Source organism: Salmo salar, chromosome ssa04 (genome assembly GCF_905237065.1).
Source record: "Salmo salar chromosome ssa04, Ssal_v3.1, whole genome shotgun sequence".
NCBI lineage: Eukaryota > Metazoa > Chordata > Actinopteri > Salmoniformes > Salmonidae > Salmo > Salmo salar.
Window position 1 is genome coordinate 59,820,735 of NC_059445.1, and position 22,384 is coordinate 59,843,118.

Sequence of the window (22,384 nt, forward strand, 5' to 3'; positions counted from 1 at the left end):
AGTACCGTTAATACCTCACACACTCTGCCTTCATGACCTCTCACCTCTGAACCATGGTGGTCAGGCCACAGTTAGGGCTGTTACGGTCACTGCATTACCGCCACACCGGCAGTCATGACCACAGTCAAATTCCACTTGACCGTAACTAGGCTTCTCCAAAACTGTACTCTGGTGCTGCTGATGGTCATTAGTAGCCTACCAAACTTGCTAACAGCCAGTCACTAATGGCCTGGTACTCAGCGATCTATTGTCCCTCTAATCACTCTGACATCAATCCCAATGCAATCGAAAATATAATCAAACACTTAATGAGAGCCCTGGCATTCAGAGTTTGAGTGGAATAGGATCACCTGTTGTGCAGTGAGAGCCAGCTCCTCATTGCTGGTTAATGCATGAAATGAAATGTGTTCCTATAAGCCCATGTTGCACAAGATTTCTACAGGCTATGCTATGCAAACAGTGCATGCATTTCTTTGCGACTTTTTCAAATCATAGTTGCATGCACATGTAGCCTAGCCTATAGACCTGTATGTTTTGATAAGGTTTGTATCGCAACTAAAGTGGGCAAATAAATCTTAAGCGTAGCCTATAGGCCTAGGACCCCTGGAACAGGGTTAGAGAGCCCATAGCCCACAGAGCCAAGTGAAACACATGTTCTTATAAGCCCAGTCATTGCACAATGGCTTGTGAAAACAGAGTTTTGACCTGCCACTATTTAAAAGATGATCCCAGCTTTCTGGTGCTGCTATATTTATTGCAATTATTTTTATTATTAAGGACATGAATCCGCTTTACAACCGGTGTAGCTTACCTGGCATATTAAAAACATAACCGCAGTAAGCGCTTTCCCCATTCGCTATTCGAGTGCAGGCTACGGATGACATATTTTTTTTGTGGGCCATTCTATAGTAAATCCTCAAATATTTCCACACATATATTAGTAGGCTATATGTAAAGACCACATTACATTGAGAATAGTCTGATGGGTGAGAGTATTATCAAGGGCTTGTCAAATTGTGAATGAGAGACTGATGAAATGTGTGCAGCCTGTGCAAGAACCAGTGACGTTAAAAAAACATACATTTGTCGCAAAATGCAGCCTTAGAATGTATTAAAAATCAAACCATTTAGCCTAACAACTAAAGTTGCATAAATAACTCAATTAAGCATATAGGAGGACCTGTTTCAAATGATCACTTTGTTAACCGCTCAACACAGAATAGTCGCATGTGTGCACTCCCTCAATCATATCCTTTCTATTTTATTCAGCTACTGTATGTTCAATTATATTCTTTTGAACATAAAATAATGCCACAGAGTCCTAAGCAAATATTGTCTGCAAAATGAACAAGTGTAGCCCACAGCCATATGGCATAGCCAGATCAGGGCCTAACATAAGGATGACTCAGAATATGCTATTCTGTTCTCCTGAAATAGGCTTAATTTTCTTCATATCATAATGTTTCTTTAGACCTGTCTAAAATAAATAATGGATTTATTGTGACGGTGTAGGCTATATTACATTGATTTATTATACTTTTTTCAATGTAGACAGACGTTCCAAAGTGCATCTTGCCCATGCCGTTCGGCCATCGCTCATCCATATATTTATATGTACATATTGTTATTCATTCCTTTGTTGTTGTGAAATTGTTAGATTACTTGTTAGATATTACTGCATGGTCGGAACTAGAAGCACAAGCATTTCGCTACACTCGCATTAACATCTGCTAACCATGTGTATGTGACCAATAACATTTGATTTGATTTGATTTCAGTGGCTTGTAGGCTATGCATGGAAGGCCAGAGATGCTAAATGTGTTTTTGTTCGTTAACGGACCGGCAGTTATTTGCATGACAGTTACTGGCTGACAAAATGTCATGACCGCCACAGCCACGATGTTCAAAATGTTCTGAGAATGTGTCATATCCAATGTTCCCTCTAATTCTGTGCAACTTCCAGCACACATTTACTGTGAACACTGAGGCTGTACCCGCTTTAACTTAGTTTTAACAGTGGCTATGTAGGCTACTGTGGCTATTTGATCATAATGTACTGTAGGCCTACCATCAAAAACAATGGAGAAAATTCATCCCATAATATTTTAACATGGAAATAGCTGTTCTATCATTCAGCCTACAGTTGCTGCCAATGTGTGGTGTTCAATGTAGGCCTACAGTCCGTGATACTTTTGAAAAAAAGACATGCAGGGCTTGACATTAACCTGTTTATCCACTTGTCATTCAGACAAGGTGACTGAAAATGTTGTTGTGTTGTTTGATGCAAGAAATCACTTTATAAAACAAAATGCACTATTATTGCCATAACATTATTACAGAGAATCAGACCGCTTATGCTACCCTCTGTCTATTGGCTACTTAGGTTTGAATAAACCTATCTCAAAATACAACACTTCCCCTTTAAGACAAAAAAAAGCTCTTTACCTGACTCGCTTTTCAAAGATGTCTAGAAATGTATAAATCTTGTACTCTTGTAGGAAGCAATCACTCCCCTATTTCTGACTACAAATGATCTATAACTGGGCTAATAATTAACTAACTAGCAAAGGATTTGAACAAAATGTGCACACGTGGCTACATGTAGCTCTTGTTTTGATCTCCTAAAAAGCGCATCTACTCACAACCGCTCATGCTGTAAACACAGTCCAGTTCAAAGTAAATGGCAAAGGTCTATTTGCATATAGGCCTACTGCAGCTCTGATTGTTTATGCCGCACCGGTTTGTGTAGAGTACAGGCTGAGTAGTGCGTGCCAATGCAATAGAATCCTACGCCGATGTGTTCTGCCTACAACAAAATCTCTTGCATAGTTAATTTTGTTTTGGCATGTTGCATTGAAAGTGGCTAATATTGCTTTGATTCGATCACAATTTCCACAGTAAAGGGAAAGGTTGATAGTGATAACAGGGATAATTCTAGAACAGTGGTCACCAACCCTTTCTGAGTCAAGATCCGATTGATTCAAAATGCAAGCCAAGATCTACCGCTCAGATTGTTTTTTACATGACTTGAAAAACATAAGTCTATGCAACATTAACCAATTAAAAACAGTACTGTAGCAATTATGTTTGTGCGGTAAGCTATAGGCCCAATAGATTATCAATGCATATTGGCTTTGCTTGAATTGGCCTGCCAATGCATTGTTGTTTGGCCATTTCTTTTAAATATATAAAAAAAATGGAGGTAGGCTATATGATCACACCGGTAATAGATCCATTATTGTATTACTTGTGAAGCACAGCTGAGTGAGCATACATTTAAATAATTAGCTTTTTATTTAATTTAATTGGACTGATGGTGCCTACATCTGATGGTCAGTCTCAGCAGAGGGAGAGCAGCAGACTGAGGGTCCGCCTCTCAACATCCCTCCGCTCTCCCTTTCTTCCACTGACACTGACCAAAAAGGGACACAGTCTTCCAGATGATGGCGAAACTCGTGTCGCACCACATTATTTCTGCCTCATGCACAAATTCATGTTGTTACTTCTATGAACAGAGAAAGTTAAATATTCCTCGATATTAAAAAAGACCTAAGCTGCTAATAATAATAACAATGCAAGCCTAAAGATACACTTTGCTAGTCATTCATTACTGCTGCAGTGTTTGTTGTAGCGCTGAGTGGAAATAGGAAAAATGCGCATTTTATGGCTTATAAAAGTGTTGAACACAAAGTGTTGACAGTGCTGAGTAAGAATTTAAACATGAACTCAGTCATAAAAACAGCAGCTCTTTGCTGTATTCATTGACATTCTCTCTAGTCATGGTTTTAAAATCTCATAATATCAACTTTGCTGTAGCTTTCTTTTATGCCTGCTATGTTACTGCAGAGACTAGAGGTCGACCGATTATGATTTTTCAACGCCGATACCGATTATTGGCGGGCCAGAAAAGGCCGATACCGATTAATCGGCCGATTTTATTTATTTATTTTCCCTGTATTTATTTATTTATTTATTTATTTGTAATAATGACAATTACAACAAGACTGAATGAACACTTATTTTAACTTAATATAATACATCAATAAAATCAATTTGGCCTCAAATAAATAATGAAACATGTTCAATTTGGTTTAAATAATGCAAAAACAAAGTGTTGGAGAAGAAAGTAAAAGTGCAATATGTGCCATGTAAAAAAGCTAACGTTTAAGTTCCTTGCTCAGAACATGAGAACATATGAAAGCTGGTGGTTCCTTTTAACATGAGTCTTCAATATTCCCAGGTAAGATGTTTTAGGTTGTAGTTATTATAGGAATTATAGGACTATTTCTCTCTATACGATTTGTATTTCATATACCTTTGACTATTGGATGTTCTTATAGGCACTTTGTTATTGCCAGTGTAACAGTATAGCTTCCGTCCTTCTCCTTGCTCCTACATGGGCTTGAACCAGGAACACATCGACAACAGCCACCCTCGAAGCAGCGTTACCCATGCAGAGTAAGGGAAACAACTACTCCAAGTCTCAGAGCGAGTGACGTTTGAAACACTATTAGCGCGCACCCGGCTAACTAGCTAACCATTTCACATCGGTTACACCAGCCTAATCTCAGGAGTAGATAGGCTTGAAGTCATAAACAGCGTAATGCATTGCGAAGGGCTGCTGGCAAAAAGCACGAAAGTGCTATTTTGAATGAATGCTTACGAGCCTGCTGCTGCATACCACCGCTCAGTCAGACTGCTCTATCAAATCATAGACTTAATTATAACATAATAACACACAGAAACACGAGCCTTAGGTCATTAATATGGTCGAATCTGGAAACTATCATCTCGAAAACAAAACGTTATTCCTGTTACATTGCACAATCTTCAATGTTATGTCATAATTACGTACAATTCTGGCAAATTAGTTCGCAACGAGCCAGGCGGCCCAAACTGTTGCATATACCCTGACTGCGTGCAATGAACGCAAAATGACACAATTTCACCTGGTTAATATTGCCTGCTAACCTGGATTTCTTTTAGCTAAATATGCAGGTTTAAAAATATATACTCGTGTATTGATTTTAAGAAAGGCATTAATGTTTATGGTTGGAGCAACATGTACCTAAGCGATTATATGCAACGCAGGACAGGCTAGATAAAGTAGTAATATCATCAACCATGTGTAGTTAACTAGTGATTATGATTGATTGATTGTTTTTTATAAGATAAGTTTAATGCTAGCTAGCAACTTACCTTGGCTTCTTACTGCATTCACGTAACCTCATGGAGTGCAATGTAAAGCAGGTGGTTAGAGCGTTGGACTAGTTAACCGTAAGGTTGCAAGATTGAATCCCTGAGCTGACAAGGTAAAAATCTGTCGTTCTGCCCCTGAACAAGGCAGTTAACCCATCGTTCCGAGACCGTCATTGAAAATAAGAATGTGTTCTTAACTGACTTGCCTAGTTAAATAAAGGTCTAAAAAAAAAAAACAGCCAAATCGGCGTCCAAAAATACCGATTTCCGATTGTTATGAAAACTTGAAATCGGCCCTAATTAATCGGTCATTCCGATTAATCGGTCGACCTCTAGCAGAGACGGTCATCTGAGCCATTCGATTGGCCAGCGGTAGGCCTATAGTGCACTTGATTTGCTCTCTGGGTCAGCCTGGAAGGCAGAGTTTGTACCTTCAGACACATGAAATGGTTCAAAATGGCAACAGTTCACCTACCCAGCGCACAGGGCAGCTGAATCGTGTGCACCTACCGCCAACAGCCCAAAACAAATTAAAAAAAATAGGAACACAATGCTTTATAATTCTTTTAAAATAAATGTTTGGTGATCGACTAGGAATGCCTTGGAGATCGACCTGTCGATCGCAATTGACCGGTTGATGAACACTACTCTAGAAAGTTGAACTTCACTCAATCTCATGCTTCTCTCTGTGGGCTGATATTTCTGCACACGCACACAGCTTAGAGCGAACATTGGTCATATCACTATATCAAGCATTGCTAAACACATGGCTAATACCCTCTGATGGAACATCTACAGTATATGCTGTTTGTCTGTTGTTAGCTACTTCTCAAACTGCTGAGATTTGTTACTCACTATTGTAGTTTTTGTTGGTGGCCATCACTCAAATCAGCTTCTATACACAGCCCTTGTGCAACTGTAGTTTGAATGTATTTGGAAGGTGATATTGGAAGACCGTGTTGTAATTGACCACACCAAACAGAGGGCCATTGTCTTTGCTCATCTGTAACATGCAGCTGCTCCACTCAGGACGAAATGCTCCGTGTGCATGTGTGTGAGGTTTGTGTCGACACCGCAAACCGGTTTAGCAACGCGGCGGACACAATCTGCTGGGTGTCTCCATCAGATATGGCAAACTATCAACTTTCAGAGGCAGAACACGGCCTAACCCAGCAACTTATGGGAGCTAAGTTTCTTTGCTCCACATACCCACTCTGGATCCATCCAATGACAGTGGCTGTGTCCTAATCCTTTATAGGGGAAGAGGAACCACCTATGTATTCATAGCTGGCTGATAGCTTGACGTTAGCGTTAGTGGTTAGCGCCCTCCATCCACAGTGACTGTGCCGTTTGCAATTAGCCGTTAGCCTTTAGTGGCAGGCACCATCCCCACTCCCCCACCACCCCCACTGACTGTGCCTTTCTGTGTCTCCGCCAGAAGCCTCCCCGGCTGGCCGGCTCGTCCTCGGCGCTGGCCCCCTTCTCCTCCTCCGTCTCCATCTCCTCCCCGGACTGCTGGAAGGACTGGCCCCGGGCCGAGTCCCCATACTCCCAGGCTGACTCCGAGCCCGGCGGAGGCACCAACACCCAGGGGCCCAGCCGCGCCAACACCCCCCAGAGCAGCCCCTCTCCCCTGCCCCTGTCCTTGAGCCTGGGGCCCCTGGGTTCCCTGTTGACACCCGCAGCCAAACCAGTCAAGCCGGTGGTGGCGCCGCTCACGCCTGAGCAGTACGAGGTCTACATGTACCAGGAGGTGGACACGGCCGAGCTCACGCAGCAGGTCAAGGACAAGCTGGCCAAGAACGGCATCTGCCAGCGCATCTTTGGAGAGAAGGTGTGCAAGACACCCTACGCCCTACCATCCCATACCACCCTATGCCCTACCGTCCCATACCACCCTACGCCCTACCGTCCCATACCACCCTACGCCCTACCGTCCCATACCCGTGTCCTTATACTGCCTGATATACCAATCCTGCGCCAGTGTAGTGTCAACTCACATCCCCCCTGTAATACTGCTCCCCTTCCCTCTCTCCCTTCCAGTAATCTACGCTGAGTCACCCAACTGCCCTCCACCCTCGGTCAGCACAGTTCAAAACTGTGTGTACTATGCTAACTCAGCCCCTCCGTTGGAGTGTGTTTCCTGAATGAATCCATTCATACACGTGTAAAAAGATTTGTGTGAAGCGGTCACTATTGACATCACACAATATATGTGGTCCTCTAAGCTTCAGTACAGTACAGTACAGAGGGCCCCTGATCCTACACTGGCCAGCAGTTGTCACACCTATTTAGACACATCTAAAGCCTTTCTCTCTTCGCAGTCAGCTAGTTAATGGCATCACACAGTGATTTTGCATTGGGCCACCAACCAGGATTCCACCAACAAAAACTGTTACACACCCTCTTTGGTACAAACCAAAGCAGACGGTGTAATGATGTACTGTACAGATCTCAGGGGTTTGAAGGAAAAACTGCATGATCTCTGTGTATTTGCATGTGTGTTTGTACTTGCTATGTCTTGTACTTGTCCATACTGTACCGTATGGACTATTGTTTTTGTTTGCTTACAGTAGCTAATATCAGGCTTCATGCTGGCATGCATTCTGTGCGGTGTAATTATACATTGGAATGTTATTTTACTGTGATTGTGAGCTCAGGTATATTTAATTATTTATTGGCTGACGTGTCTGTGTTCTGTGCGTGCGTGTGTGTGCATGTCTGTCTGTCTCTGTCTGTTTGTCAATGTGTGTGTACGTGTTACAGGTGCTGGGCCTATCTCAGGGTAGTGTTAGTGACATGCTGTCCAGGCCCAAGCCCTGGAGTAAGCTGACCCAGAAGGGCCGGGAGCCCTTTATCCGTATGCAGCTGTGGCTCAATGGAGAGCTGGGCCAGAACGTCCTGCCCTTACAGGGCCAGCCACAAGGTAAACACACACACCAGACGCACACACACACACACACACACACACACACACTGATAGAAAGTACTGCACCTTCATTACCAGCCACAATGTACAAGTACACACACACAGAAACAAATACACACTATTGCTGAGCGAATAACCAAAATGTTTTTTAAACAACTAGTTGACCGATGTTGGTTCAATTATTTTAATTTAATTTCGTAAAGTTTTTTTCTGTGAGCTCAATGCACAGTTTCTATTGAGATAAATCCGATCAAGCCCTAACTGTGTGATGTAGTAGGCATTTGTAGTTTAACAGGCCAATATTCTACATAGTTTAGCGTGTACCTACTTTTTCGGTCCGTGTGGGGCAGACAGGGAGAGAAGAGACAGAAGAATGCATGATCAAGAGGGAAAGAGAGCAGTTACTTCGAGATGGCTCTACCTAAAAATACATGATCTAAGTGATTGATAGTTGGTATTCAGCAGTCATAAAAGTATGCCTTATTTACTTTGAAAAACTATTAAAATAGTGATTTTGTCAGACAGCTTTGGCAGCAGCTCTATAGAGATGAGATGTTGACTTGGAAGGTCATAAAATTCATAAAATAAAACAAATGTAATATACACAACAACTGAAATATTTAATTAAAGTAATGTGAATAAATGATAGTTGATAAGCAGTAACGGGCAGTCACTGCCATCATGGGACTTTTATTAATTGTTTTCTTCTGTGTTACACCATTCAACCCGCATAGTGCATTAATGTATTCAATTTTATATCAAAATCAAGAACCATGTTTATTTTTTAATGATCTAACCGAAACAACCTCAAAAATCACTAAACGCTCAGCACTTACACACACACCCACAAACAGAACATGCTGCTTACAGGGCCAACCAGGTATCTAGTAACGGAGGACTGGACAGCCTCACACACACAATATCGCTGATCAAATCCTTCTCAGAAAGGAATAGATGTTTTGACCACAAAGGAACAGAGACTGAGCATTGTCATTTTCATTGACAGTGAGCATATGCTTCCATACAAGTGTGTGTCTGCGTTCATGCGCTCGTATATACATCCACCTACAACTGTGTGTGTGTGTCTATGTCCCAGTGTGTGATCTGATTGATGGCCACTGAGAACAGGTAGAGCCTCTGTCCTTCCCCAGAGATGAAATTCTCCCCGGCTGCAGTCCTTGTATTGAAATGAAAATCTTTCCAGGTTTTTATTCCGTTTCTCAAGAGTTGGGCATAAGCAGTGAGAGAGAGCCATCTATCAGCCAGTGGTGTGTGTGAACCTGTCCGTCAGGTCTCTCCCACAGTCCCTTGTCTGCCTCCGGACCCCACCATCACACACAGCTTTATTTTTCGTGTAATTTCAGGACTTTTTGGGGAGTAAGAATGTTTGACCATTAAAAATCCTATTTTCTCTAACCCTTACCCCTAATGTTAACCTCAACTCAAAACCCTAAACCTAACCCTTAAGCTTAAAGTAGCATTTGAACAAATTCAGGACATGAAAAAAGTTCTGTTTTCCTACCTTATCAGGACATTTGGGTGAATTCAAATCAAAATCACATTTTATTTGTCACATGCGCCGAATACTTACTTATAAGCCCTTAACCAACAAATTTTAAGAAAATATTTACTAAATAAACTAAAAAAATTGTTAGGACATTGAGGTCCTGATAAGGTAGGACAACAAGTACACACAAGCACACACATATACTGTGAACACACACCACACACATAGTATATCAGATCCTCTCTGAACACTCTGTTGCTTTTCTAACTCTTAATCTGTCCTTGTTCCCAGTCTCAATTGCTACGCAAACAACTGTCCTGGGAGCAGTTATCTGATTTAGTCCACAATGGTTAAAGGTGCTACACATATGATTTTTTTCAATTTCCATAATATATCTGCAGTAATAGTGGAATGATAGTGTTTCACAATATAGCTTGCCCGCCAGTGTTGTGATTGGCTGTGATATTCGACTATTGATTTCTACCACCGGAGCGGCATCTGTAGTCAAAATGGGAAAGCTTTGACTTTGTGGCTGTGTTATCTAGTGGAAATCAGAAATTCTAGGTGTAGCACCTTTAAGGTTTGGACTGGGTCAGTAATAGCTGATCCTAAGGCTATTTTTCAGGAAAGATGCCTCTTACTCACTCTCTCAAACAAAACATATTTTTAAAACTCAATAAATAATTTCAGGTAGATTCAATAAACCGTCTCATTTGATACAATATTGAAAGGGCTAGTGCTTAGCAACACCATTGAAATCAAAGGCCCGTGGCCTCCACTCATTTCTCATTAGCCAAAGCGTGATAGGGTGCACGCCAGGGTAAGGGGGTTTATGGTTAACACCCCCACGCCGTCCTGCCACCTACCCTATCTGAGCGTGTGCATCCCAACTGGTCGGAGCCGAAGCTACTGCAGGGGTGCTAATTATGGATAGCTAATTAAAGACCAGGCGCTAGGGAGGTGATGACTGCAGAAAGACATCCAGGAAGACCCAAGGACATTGTTGTTGCCTGCCACCGTGTTGATGTTGTCGTGAATTAAGATACAGGCTAATCAAATTTGGGGCCTCATTTGTGCCTGGCCCGAGGTAGATCAATTAAAATGGCACCAGGGTTTTTAAAGAAGATAATGAGTTTTTTTTATGCAAATACGTTTTGGTTCTAAGTGGCCTTAGAACTGGGTTAGGAGACAATTAAGCAAATGTGTTGTAAGTGTGGGTTAAGATGGGAAACTTTGATATTTTTGCTGATGAAACATTCAGGATTCAGTGTAGTGGGCAAAGTTCCCCTCATAAAGGATGTTGTATTTGAAGATTTCACTATAATTTGTGTCAACCCCTTTCCTTCATTCAAAATGTCTGCATTTGAAAACCCTTCCTATTCAATATCCAAGCCTCCGTTGAACATTTTCTGGACTGTTGTTGTTTTGTCTGGCCGGTTACCTCAGGCAATCTTCCAGACAACTAGTAGAGACAGTGAGACTACTATCCCAGAATGCTGCAGTGCCCATTGTGTCAGGGTGGATCTGGAGTCGTCATGGCAGCTTTCTGCTGAGCCACACAGCGACCCACTCCACATGACGGAGAGCAGACGCAACACGGACATGTCACGAGCTTAGCAAGCCTTGTGTTTGTATTGTGTGTGCGCGTCTGGTCACGTTCTGTGGAAACACACATCATGAGTAACATGATGACAATCGACAGCAAGTGGTCTTTACGCTCGTCGGACTAAACCTGACTTAATTTGCACCCATCTTAAAAAAATATGCAATACTCACCACCACCAATATACAGAAACCATACCTCACACTGATACATCTATAGTTGCACAACATGGATGGATATTACTCATAAATCTACTGTGCACCACTAGCATGTACGCACTTTATACATGCTGAATCTGGTAAAGGTTGATCTTTTTATAGAGCTGGTCCTCGGCAGCGCTAGCTAACCTGGTGCCAGCTCATTTGCTGTGATGATGAAGTGGCACCAGAGGATAGTCAGCCTCGCCTCTTAATGAGCATCTAATGTGAGGGAGCACCATGCCCCGTTTACAGAGCTGTCACACCTTATAGACGAGAGGATGATCCTCGATAACACACACAGGCCAGGGGGGGGCAGTGGGAGATAAGGTGGGGGGGTTGTGGCGCTCTCTCTCCCGGGGGCCTCCCGGAGCTGTTGTAATCAATTACAGCGTCAGAACACTGATGTATGATAATTACTATGAGAAAGCCCCCCTCCCCTCCCTCATCTACTCTCTCCTCCTCCCAGACAGCCCCCTCCCTCTCGCAGACACACACACTCATACACATTCATACACTCGTGCACACACACCTACACATACACAGCCCCTCTGTTTTGCTGGGCTACATCACCCCCAGCCTCTTACACATATATATACACACACACACACACTCACTCACTCCTTTGGCTAATTAATATGCAAATAATCAGCCGATGGTATGCTAAGTAGGAGCAGGGCCTGGTTGGGGAGCAGAGCCATGATGAATTACATTTACTGGTTGTCTCCATCATTTTCACTGTAAATTAGCCACGGCAATATATAGATTACAGAGATGACTTTCGAACCGAAGAGGGAGATCGGGAACACAGGGAGAGTGAGAGAGAAAGAGGATCGAAAATGAATGGCTTTTAAAATGGGCCGTAGCTTAGAAAGAAATGTAAACGTCAGCTTGCCTGTCTGCTTAATCCAGGGCTGGCCAGAGAATTTAAAAGTACATTATGTTCTTGGGATGGGGTTTAATGGGTACTTGTTAGATATGGAGCAGGGGAGGGCCTTTCCTGAAACATGCGCACATATACACTGATTTGATTCTGTCACACACACACTCTCACCAACAGATACACACACAATCAAAAACACTTACATCATTCACATTCTTACTCACGCTCGCACATGAACACGCATATTTTGTCTATATCTTTCTATCTCACACACAAATACACACGCACACTTTTAGGCAGTCATGGCAGCGGGGGCCAAAGTGTGTTTAAAAAGGTCCATTTGGTGGATTATATGAATAGCCGGTGTAATGGACCAGGCTTTAGAAGCTCACATGACATTGTCCCAATCTGTGTTTCTGTGCCCTGGCTGAGGGGAGACCACACGGCCCTGTGAAATAGGACAGCCCAGATGGACGGAAGAAAAAGAGATGGAAAGAGAGACCGCTTCAGCCATTGTTTGTTTACGTCGTCCAAAAGTCTTCTCAGGAATGCAAATGGAATGGACTGAAAATAATGTAAAAGCCCCCTCTAAAAGCTGTGAAAAGTGATCAAAAGCTTTCAAAACCAACACAATGCCACATTGTGTTAATTTGTACCTCATTGTAGTAGACATGTTAAGGTCTGTCACTGTATGCTCCTCACCCAGTACACTATAACATCCTCACTGCCCCTCATTAGAACATACCACAGTTAGCCCAGCTATAAGTAACGCTCCCCAGGGATGTCTGTGGAAGCTACATACAGAGTACACACCCTCCGTGTGCCTCTCAGAATGTGCGTGTGTGTGAGGTGAAGAGTGTTCCCTGCCCCCTCTGTCTCAGCTCATCCTTTCCCCTCAGTGCTAACATGCCCTCTCCATCAGGAACACGGATACAATGGGATGGGAAACATGGAGTATACCGATGCCAGCTTTAACACACACATTAACCAAGGGCCATATGACTAACATGCTGCATGTTCAGCGTCAAGGCTTTCTTCCCAAATGTTTCATCTGTATATCAGAATGTTGAGTGTTGACTTTTAGTTTTGGTTGAAATTGAGTGCCACATTTGCATATGCAAATGTGTATATATATATATATATATATATTATATATATATATATATCTAGTGTAGACATACATTGGTATTTAAATTGGTGCCGCTGTATCTTTGGAACAAAAAGCCTTTGGTTGCAGTTGAACTGGGCCAGTCATGGAGTAGTATTTATCTAAAAGCCAGTGAAAGCTGTTTTAGGCCCTTTTAGCATCACCACTGTCAGAGTTAAAAGCAGCAAGCAGCTGTACATCCAGATCCAGCGCACTCTCTGTCTCTGTCTGTCCTCTGGCGTCAAGCAAAACAGAGTGCCCTGCAAGGAAAACAGAAAACTTTGCCTCCTCCCTCTTTCATCTCCTCTCTCCCTCTCTCATTTTCTCCTTCCCTTCTTCAGTGCAATGTCCCTCTGGGCCGGTGACATGGCTGGGCTGTGGGTTGCTGGAACCATGTCACAGGACAACCTCTCATGTGGAGAACCCCACCCTTCCTTCGTCTCCAACTCCCCCCTCCCTCCCCTGCCCCCCTCGCGCCATGCCGCCAGTTAAAATGTCACCAGTCGGGTGAGCGAGCCGGGCAGGAGATGCAAGCTGACTGCCTCCCCCCTGCACACACACACACACTCCCCCTCAGCTGTTTCCCCCAGCACGGCAGGGAGGTGATCACTAGTGACGGCTCCCCTCGGCTGCTCACTTTAGGGCCGCAGCCAGCCACACACACACACACACAGAAAAAGACACAACTCATGCACAAAGCCTCAAACACACATGCACACACCCTACCACACAGGGTTGGCAGAGAGAGGGAAGGAGGGATAGTGGAGGGAGAGAGAGAGCGGGAGCTTCATTTGGAGCCTCTGACTCCTTAATGGGACTCATCAAAAGAAGTGACTTGTTTTTCTAGACTTCAGAAATCATTTTAGCCAAAAACTGAAGACCCTGTCTGTAGTTATACAGTGTTGAGAATGGACAGGGTAGTTCTGTGTTGGGTATTTACTCTTGGTCATATTAGATTTTGGTTTTTAAGAGCTGCATGTCAATTGCAGTTTGGCCATTATTTGTCTGTCGAAGTTGTAGGTATGAGTATTCCAACACTGATCAACACACAAACACCGATCACTCTCCCCTGTCCTACACCTGTCCTTCACACAGACCTACAAACATACACACACACCATTCCACCTCCAATGTCCCATCTGTCCACACACACACACACACCATGTCATGTCCCGCAACTGTCCCTCACACATAACCCCCTTCTCTGTTCCATCCTTGTACACCACACACACTCTCCCATCCCTGATTCAGAGGGGTTGGGTTAAATACGGAAGACTCATTTCAGTTGAATGCATTCAGTTGTACAACTGATTAGGTATCCCCCTTTCCTTTTCCCTTCCCTCAAACACATACACCCTCCCATGGCCAGATCCGTAGTGATGGGGAGACCTTGGACTCCATCAGCCCCCCTTCCTTCCATGCTGGCCTTCCTCCTGGCCTCGGCTGGGGAAGACTGATGAGTTGGCCCTCCTCTGCTGGCAGCCAGGCACCATGGAACCCCCTCTCAGTGTAGGACTACATCTCTACTTCTACTCGCTACCCACTCCACAGAGCAGGACAGGAGAAAGTCCAAACACCACATACACAGATACACATGGAACAAAAATATAAACGCAACACGTAAAGTGTTGATCGAATGTTGCATAAGCTGAAATAAAATATCCCAAAAATGTTCCATATGCACAAAAGCTTATTCTCTTACATTTTGTGCACAAATGTATTTACATCCCTGTTAGTGAGCATTTCTCCTTTGCCAAGATAATCCATCCACCTGACAGGTGCGGCATATCAAGAAGCTGATTAAACATTATGATCATTACACAGGTGCACCTTACGCTGGGGACAATCAAAGGTCACTCTAAAATGTGTAGTTTTGTCATGTATAAGTGTATATTTGGCCTTGGGTTTTAGGTTATTGTCTTGCTGAAAGGTGAATTTGTCTCCCGTATCTGTTGGAAAGCAGACTGAACCAGGTTTTCCTCTAGGATTTTGCCTGTGCTTATCTCTTTCGTTTCTATTTATTCTAAAAAAGTATTTTAGTCCTTGCTGATGACAATTGTACCCATAACATCATGCAGCCACCACCATGTTTGAAAATATGAAGAGTGGTTCTTAGGGTTGTGTTGGCTTTGCCCCAAACGTAACACTTTGTATTCAGGACATAAGTTAATTTCTTTGCCAGATTTTTTTGCAGTTTTACTTTAGTGCCTTATTCCTTCTTTTCACTCTGTCATTTTGTTTTTTTTATCTGAAAAACTCTCCAATCCTTAACGATTACAAGCATACCCATAACATGATGCTGCTTGAAAATGTGGAGAGTGGTACGAAGTAATGTGTTGTATTGGATTTGCCCCAAACAAAACACATTTTTTGTAGTATTACTTTAGTGCCTAGTTACAAGGATGCATGTTTTGGAATATTTTTATTATGTACAGGATTCCTTAGTTTCACTCTGTCAATTAGGTTAGTTTTGTGGAGTAACTGCAATGTTGTTGATCCATCCTCAGTTTTCTCCTGTCACAGCCATTAAACTCTTTAACTGTCTTTAAGTCACCATTGGCCTTATGGTGAAATCCCTGAGCGGTTTCCGTCAACTGAGTTAGAAAGGACAACTGTATCTTTGTAAAGACTGGGTGTATTCATACACCATCCAAAGTGTAATTAATAACTTCACCATGCTCAAAGGGATATTCAAAATCAGTTTTTATTTTTTACCCATTTACCAATAGTTGCCCTTCTTTGCAAGGCGTTGTTTAACCTCCCTGGTCTTTGTGGTTGAATCTGTGTTTGAAATTCACTGCTCGACTGAGGGACCTTACAATTATCTGTATGTGTGGGGTACAGAGATGAGGTAGTCATTCAAAATTAATGTTAAGCACTATTATTGCACACAGAGTGAGTCCTTGCAACTTATGTGACTTTTTAAGCAACATTTTACTACTGAACATATTTAGGCTTGCCGTAAAACAAGTAACCTTCAGCCCATGGAAAACACTCAGTATAAATAACAAGCAACATTCACTTCATTTTTCCCTTACAGCAAAATGCTAGAAACCAAGCAATCAGTACTTATTGACTCAAGACATTTCAGATTTTTATTTTCTATTAATTTGTAAAAATTTCTAAAAACATAATTACATTTTGACATTATGGGGTATTGTGTGTAGGCCAGTGACTCAAAATCAAATTTTAAATTCTGATCTTAACCCAACAAAATGTGGAAAAAGGGGTGTGAATACTTTCTGAAGGCACTGTAGCTATACACACACACACACACAGTGCATTCGTAAAATATTCAGACCCCTTGACTTTTTCCACATTTTGTTACATTACAGCCTTACTCTAAAATTGATTAAATTATATTTTTTTTCTCCTTCTCATCAATCTAAACACAATAACCCATAACGACAAAGCAAAAACAGTTTTTTAGACATTTCTGCAAATGTATTAAAAATAGAAAACTGAAATATGAAATTAACATAAGTATTCAGACCCTTGACTCAGTACTTTGTTGAAGCATCTTTGGCGGGGATTACAGCCTCGAGTCGTCTTAGGTATGACACTACAAGCTTGGCACACCTGTATTTGGGGAGTTTCTCCCATTCTTCTCTGCAGATCCTCTCAAGCTATGTCAGGTTGGATGGGGAGTGTCGCTGCACAGCTATTTTCAGGTCTCCCCAGAGATATTCGATCAGGTTCAAGTCCGGGCTCTGGCTTGGACATTCAGAGACTTGTACCAAAGCCACTCCTGCTTTGTCTTGGCTGTGTGCTTAGTGTCGTTGTCCTGTTGGAAGTTGAACCTTCGCCCCAGTCTGAGGTCCTGAGCGCTCTGGAGCATGTTTTCATCAAGGATCTCTCTGTACTTTGCTCCGTTGATCATTTAATCAATCCTGACTAGTCTCCCAGTCCCTGCTGCTGAAAAACATCCCCACAGCATGACGCTGCCACCACCATGCTTCACTACAGTGGGGGGAAAAAGTATTTGATCCCCTGACGATTTTGTACGTTTGCCCACTGATAAAGAAAGGATCAGCCTATAATTTTAATGGTAGGTTTATTTGAACAGTGAGAGACAGAATAACAACAAAAATATCCAGAAATACGCATGTCAAAAATGTTATAAATTGATTTGCATTTTAATAAGGGAAATAAGTATTTGACCCCCTCTCAATCAGAAAGATTTCTGGCTCCCAGGTGTCTTTTATACAGGTAACGAGCTGAGATTAGGAGCACACTCTTAAAGGGAGTGCTCCTAACCGCAGCTTGTTACCTGTAAAAAAGACACCTGTCCACAGAAGCAATCAATCAATCAGATTCCAAACTCTCCACCATGGCCAAGACCAAAGAGCTCTCCAAGGATGTCAGGGACAAGATTGTAGACCTACACAAGGCTGGAATGGGCTACAAGACCATCGCCAAGCAGCTTGGTGAGAAGGTGACAACATTTGGTGCGATTATTCACAAATGGAAAAAACACAAAAGAACTGTCAATATCCCTCGGCTTGGGGCTCCATGCAAGATCTTACCTCGTGGGGTTGCAATGATCATGAGAACGGTGAGGAATCAGCCCAGAACTACACGGGGGGATCTTGTCAATGATCTCAAGGCAGCTGGGACCATAGTCACCAAGAAAACAATTGGTAACACACTACGCCGTGAAGGACTGAAATCCTGCAGTGCCCGCAAGGTCCCCCTGCTCAAGAATACATATACATGCCCGTCTGAAGTTTGCCAATGAACATCTGAATGATTCAGAGGACAACTGGTGAAAGTGTTGTGGTCAGATGAGACCAAAATGGAGCTCTTTGTCATCAACTCAACTCGCCGTGTTTGGAGGAGGAGGAATGCTGCCTATGACCCCAAGAACACCATCTCCACCGTCAAACATGGAGGTGGAAACATTATGCTTTGGTGGTGTTTTTCTGCTAAGGGGACAGGACAACTTCACCGCATCAAAGGGACGATGGACGGGGCCATGTATCGTCTAATCTTGGGTGAGAACATCCTTCCCTCAGCCAGGGCATTGAAAATGTCGTGGATGGGTATTCCAGCATGACAATGACCCAAAACACACGGCCAAGGCAACAAAGGAGTGGCTCAAGAAGAAGCACATTAAGGTCCTGGAGTGGCCTAGCCAGTCTCCAGACCTTAATCCCATAGAAAATCTGTGGAGGGAGCTGAAGGTTCGAGTTGCCAAACGTCAGCCTCGAAACTTTAATGACTTGGAGAAGATCTGCAAAGAGGAGTGGGACAAAATCCCTCCTGAGATGTGGCAAACCTGGTGGCCAACTACAAGAAACGTCTGACTTCTGTGATTGCCAACAAGGGTTTTGCCACCAAGTACTAAGTCATGTTTTGCAGAGGGGTCAAATACTTATTTCCCCTATTAAAATGCAAATCATTTTCTAACATTTTTGACATGCGTTTTTCTGGATTTTTTTGTTGTTATTCTGTCTCTCACTGTTCAAATAAACCTACCATTAAAATTATAGATTGATCATTTCTTTGTAAGTGGGCAAACGTACAAAATCGTCAGGGGATCAAATACTTTTTTCCCCCACTGTATAGGGATGGTGCCAGGTTTCCTCCAGACGTGACGCTTGGCATTCAGGCCAAAGAGTTCAATCTTGGTTTCATCAGACCAGAGAGTCTTGTTCCTCCTCGTCTGAGAGTCCATTAGGTGCATTTTGGCAAACTCCAAGCAGGCCGTCATGTGCCTTTTACTGAGGAGTGGCTTCCTTCTGGCCACTCTACCATAATGTCCTGATTGGTGGAATGCTCCAGAGATGGTTATCCTTCTGGAAGGTTCTCACATGTCCACAGAGGGCCCATCGGGTTCTTGGTCACCTCCCTGACAAAGGCCCTTCTCCCCCGATTGCTCAGTTTGGCCGGGTGGCCAGCTCTAGGAAGAGTCTTGGTGGGTCCAAATTTCTTCCATTTAAGAATGATGTGTTCTTGGGGCTTTTCAATGCTGCAGACATTATTGGTACCCATCCCCAGATCTGTATCTCAAACCAATCCTGTCTCGGAGCTCTACGGACAATTCCTTCAACCTCATGGCTTGGTTTTTGCTCTGACATGCACTTTCAACTGTGGGACCTTATATAGACAGGTGTGTGCCTTTCCAAATCATGTCCAATCAATTGAATGTACCACAGGTGGACTCCAAGTTGTAGAAACATCTCAAGGATGATCAATGGAAACAGGATGCACCTGAGATCAATTTCGAGTCTCATAGCAAAGGGTCTGAATACTTATGTAAATGTTTTTTTCAAAAAACCTTTTCGCTTTGTCATTATGGGCAATTGTGTGTAGATTGAGGAATGTTTTTTATTTAATCCATTTTAGAATAAGGCTGTAACGTAACAAAATGTGGAAAAAGTCAAGGGGTTTGAATACTTTCCGAATGCACTGTAGTTATAGTTACACACAGGGGTACACAACATCCTTCCTTTTGGTAGTCACTGGCCTAGGAGTGCCAAGACCAGCGTGATGGACATCATCTGAAATGTGACAAACAAGTCAATTTTAATGTGCAAGTCAGAAGTTTTGTGTTCAAGTTAATTTACTCTTAAAGCGTACTGCTTGAACAGAATCATAAAACACATACAGCCAGCACACTCGCACTCTCTCTCTCTCACACACACACACACACACACATCTGATCTACTGACAGGCACTTTCCCGTCAATGCAACTCAACGTGCGCTTTTCTTACAAATGCGCAGAGAGGAAGAAAATACACGTGTAGTGATTTTCTTCTACTCCGCTCTGCATTCTCTCGCTTTCTCTCCCTCTCTGCTCATCTCTGACAGACTGCTGTCTCAGGAGGAGAATTTTTTGGCCGTGCAATGGGCCGTCACACAGCCATTGGGTAGAGGGTGGGAGGGGGTGCTGGTGGAGATGACAGAATCACAGTGACACGTTAGCGCCAATCATTCTCTCTGTGTGTGCATGCTGGAATGACTGCCTGTTTGATGGAGCATTGGAGTGGAGTACCTGTAGCCCATATAGTTAGCTAGAGACTAGCTGATATAGATAGTGTGGGGCTAATGCAGTATGGGTGCTAGAGTTGGTGGAAACGCAGTAACAAGGCTCTTGTGAAAGGGTTACTTGTAATCAGAGAATAAACTTAGGTCCAAATTCAATCAATTAAAAGGAAATCTGCACAGCTTTACATTTACGTAATTTAGCAGACGTTCTTATCCAGAGCGACTTACAAATTGGTGCATTCACTTTATGATATCCAGTGGAACAACCACTTTACAATAGTGCATCTAAATCTTTTAGGGGGGGGGGTTAGAAGGATTACTTTATCCTATCCTAGGTATTCCTTAAAGAGGTGGGGTTTCAGGTGTCTCCGGAAGGTGGTGATTGACTCCGCTGTCCTGGCGTCGTGAGGGAGCTTGTTCCACCATAGGGGTGCCAGAGCAGCGAACAGTTTTGACTGGGCTGAGCGGGAACTGTGCTTCCTCAGAGGTAGGGGGGCCAGCAGGCCAGAGGTGGATGAACGCAGTGCCCTCGTTTGGGTGTAGGGACTGATCAGAGCCTGAAGGTACGGAGGTGCCGTTCCCCTCACGGCTCCGTAGGCAAGCACCATGGTCTTGTAGCGGATGCGAGCTTCGACTGGAAGCCAGTGGAGAGAGCGGAGGAGCAGGGGGACGTGAGAGAACTTGGGAAGGTTGAACACCAGACGGGCTGCGGCGTTCTGGATGAGTTGTAGGGGTTTAATGGCACAGGCAGGGAGCCCAGCTTGACATGTTTTGATCATGTGGCTGTCCTACAGTGGTCGTGTTGCCGTCTCACCTTTAACCATGTCTGTGCAGTGGCTGGTCCATCACATGTCTTTGTCTCTGACCCTTGGTTCTCTCTCTCCCCTGTTTCCACAGAGAACACCCCAAAGACCTCAGCCAGCTGCAGCCCAGCACCGGAGTCACCCCTCAGCTCGGCCGAGGAGTCAGTGAAGAGCTTGGGGGAGCAGGTGGGAGGAGAGGGATGTGGGGGTGGAGGAGGGTTGTCCCAGTTCCCCCCCAGGGAACCCAGCGAGCCCTCTGAGTCCCAGCCCGGCACACCGCTGCCCGTCCCCGGTCACTCAGGTCTCAGCATCCAGGAGATGGTGGCCATGTCCCCGGAGCTGGACACCTACGTCATCACCAAGAAGGTTAAGGAGGTGCTGACGGATAACAACCTCGGTGAGTTGGAGTGGTGGAATATGCCACTCTTTCTTTCAGCAGTCACTTCTACAACTCTGTCTTTTTGCTTTGACCAGCACAATGAAGACACAAACCCAAATCAATGTATTCCTTATTCTCCCTGAAGTGTACAACAACAGCTACAACAAACCTCATCCACTACTAATGAGTACTGTAGCACCTGGGTGATGCCATGAGCCATTTTGTACCAGGGCAGTCACTGGCAGTAGAGGGGTGAGGAGGGATTGCACATTGGTCCAAAGCTACAATCAGTGTTCACCAAGCAGCACAATCTCGCAACAAGCATTCTTTTCTCACTGATAATAAATTTGTTCCAATTATTGTAAAAAGCCCTGGCTGAGAGTTGCAACACTTCAAACGATTAATGTTGCGCCGGGTTCGGAGCGTGACATCATTGTACACATTAGCTCCGCTCCAGAACGGGGATATGCTCTTTACCCCACCAGCGTCACACAGTGCTGCCAAGGCAGAAAGAATTAGCCAGTTTCCATGTTCCACAAGCTGGCCAGCTTGCTCATTAGCCATCCCCTCAGCTAAAATTAACCAGCCCAGCTATCAACTCACACAACAAAGGAACAGAGAGCATAGTTTACACACTGTCCTGGGAAGACCCAAAGCCTGAGCTAGCTACTATCACAGCCAGTGTAGCGGCACAATTGGGATGTGGCCCAGCTTTAAGCCTAAGTGTTTCCTGGTTAGCCTCTGAG

The 22,384-nt window shown here is 43.7% G+C and overlaps 1 protein-coding gene across 3 annotated transcripts in view; it reads left to right on the forward strand.

The window, feature by feature from the left end:
• Positions 1-22,384, forward strand: part of LOC106603419 (homeobox protein cut-like 1) — a 221,370-nt gene that overhangs the window by 177,160 nt on the left and 21,826 nt on the right. For 2 of the 3 annotated variants that reach the window (XM_045717150.1, XM_045717151.1), the window contains 3 exons: positions 6,638-7,033; positions 7,966-8,125; positions 21,354-21,656. In XM_045717150.1, the coding sequence (XP_045573106.1) occupies positions 6,638-7,033; positions 7,966-8,125; positions 21,354-21,656 (859 nt within the window). The remainder of the gene's footprint in view (positions 1-6,637; positions 7,034-7,965; positions 8,126-21,353; positions 21,657-22,384) is intronic. The other variant, XM_045717152.1, reaches the window with a different exon arrangement.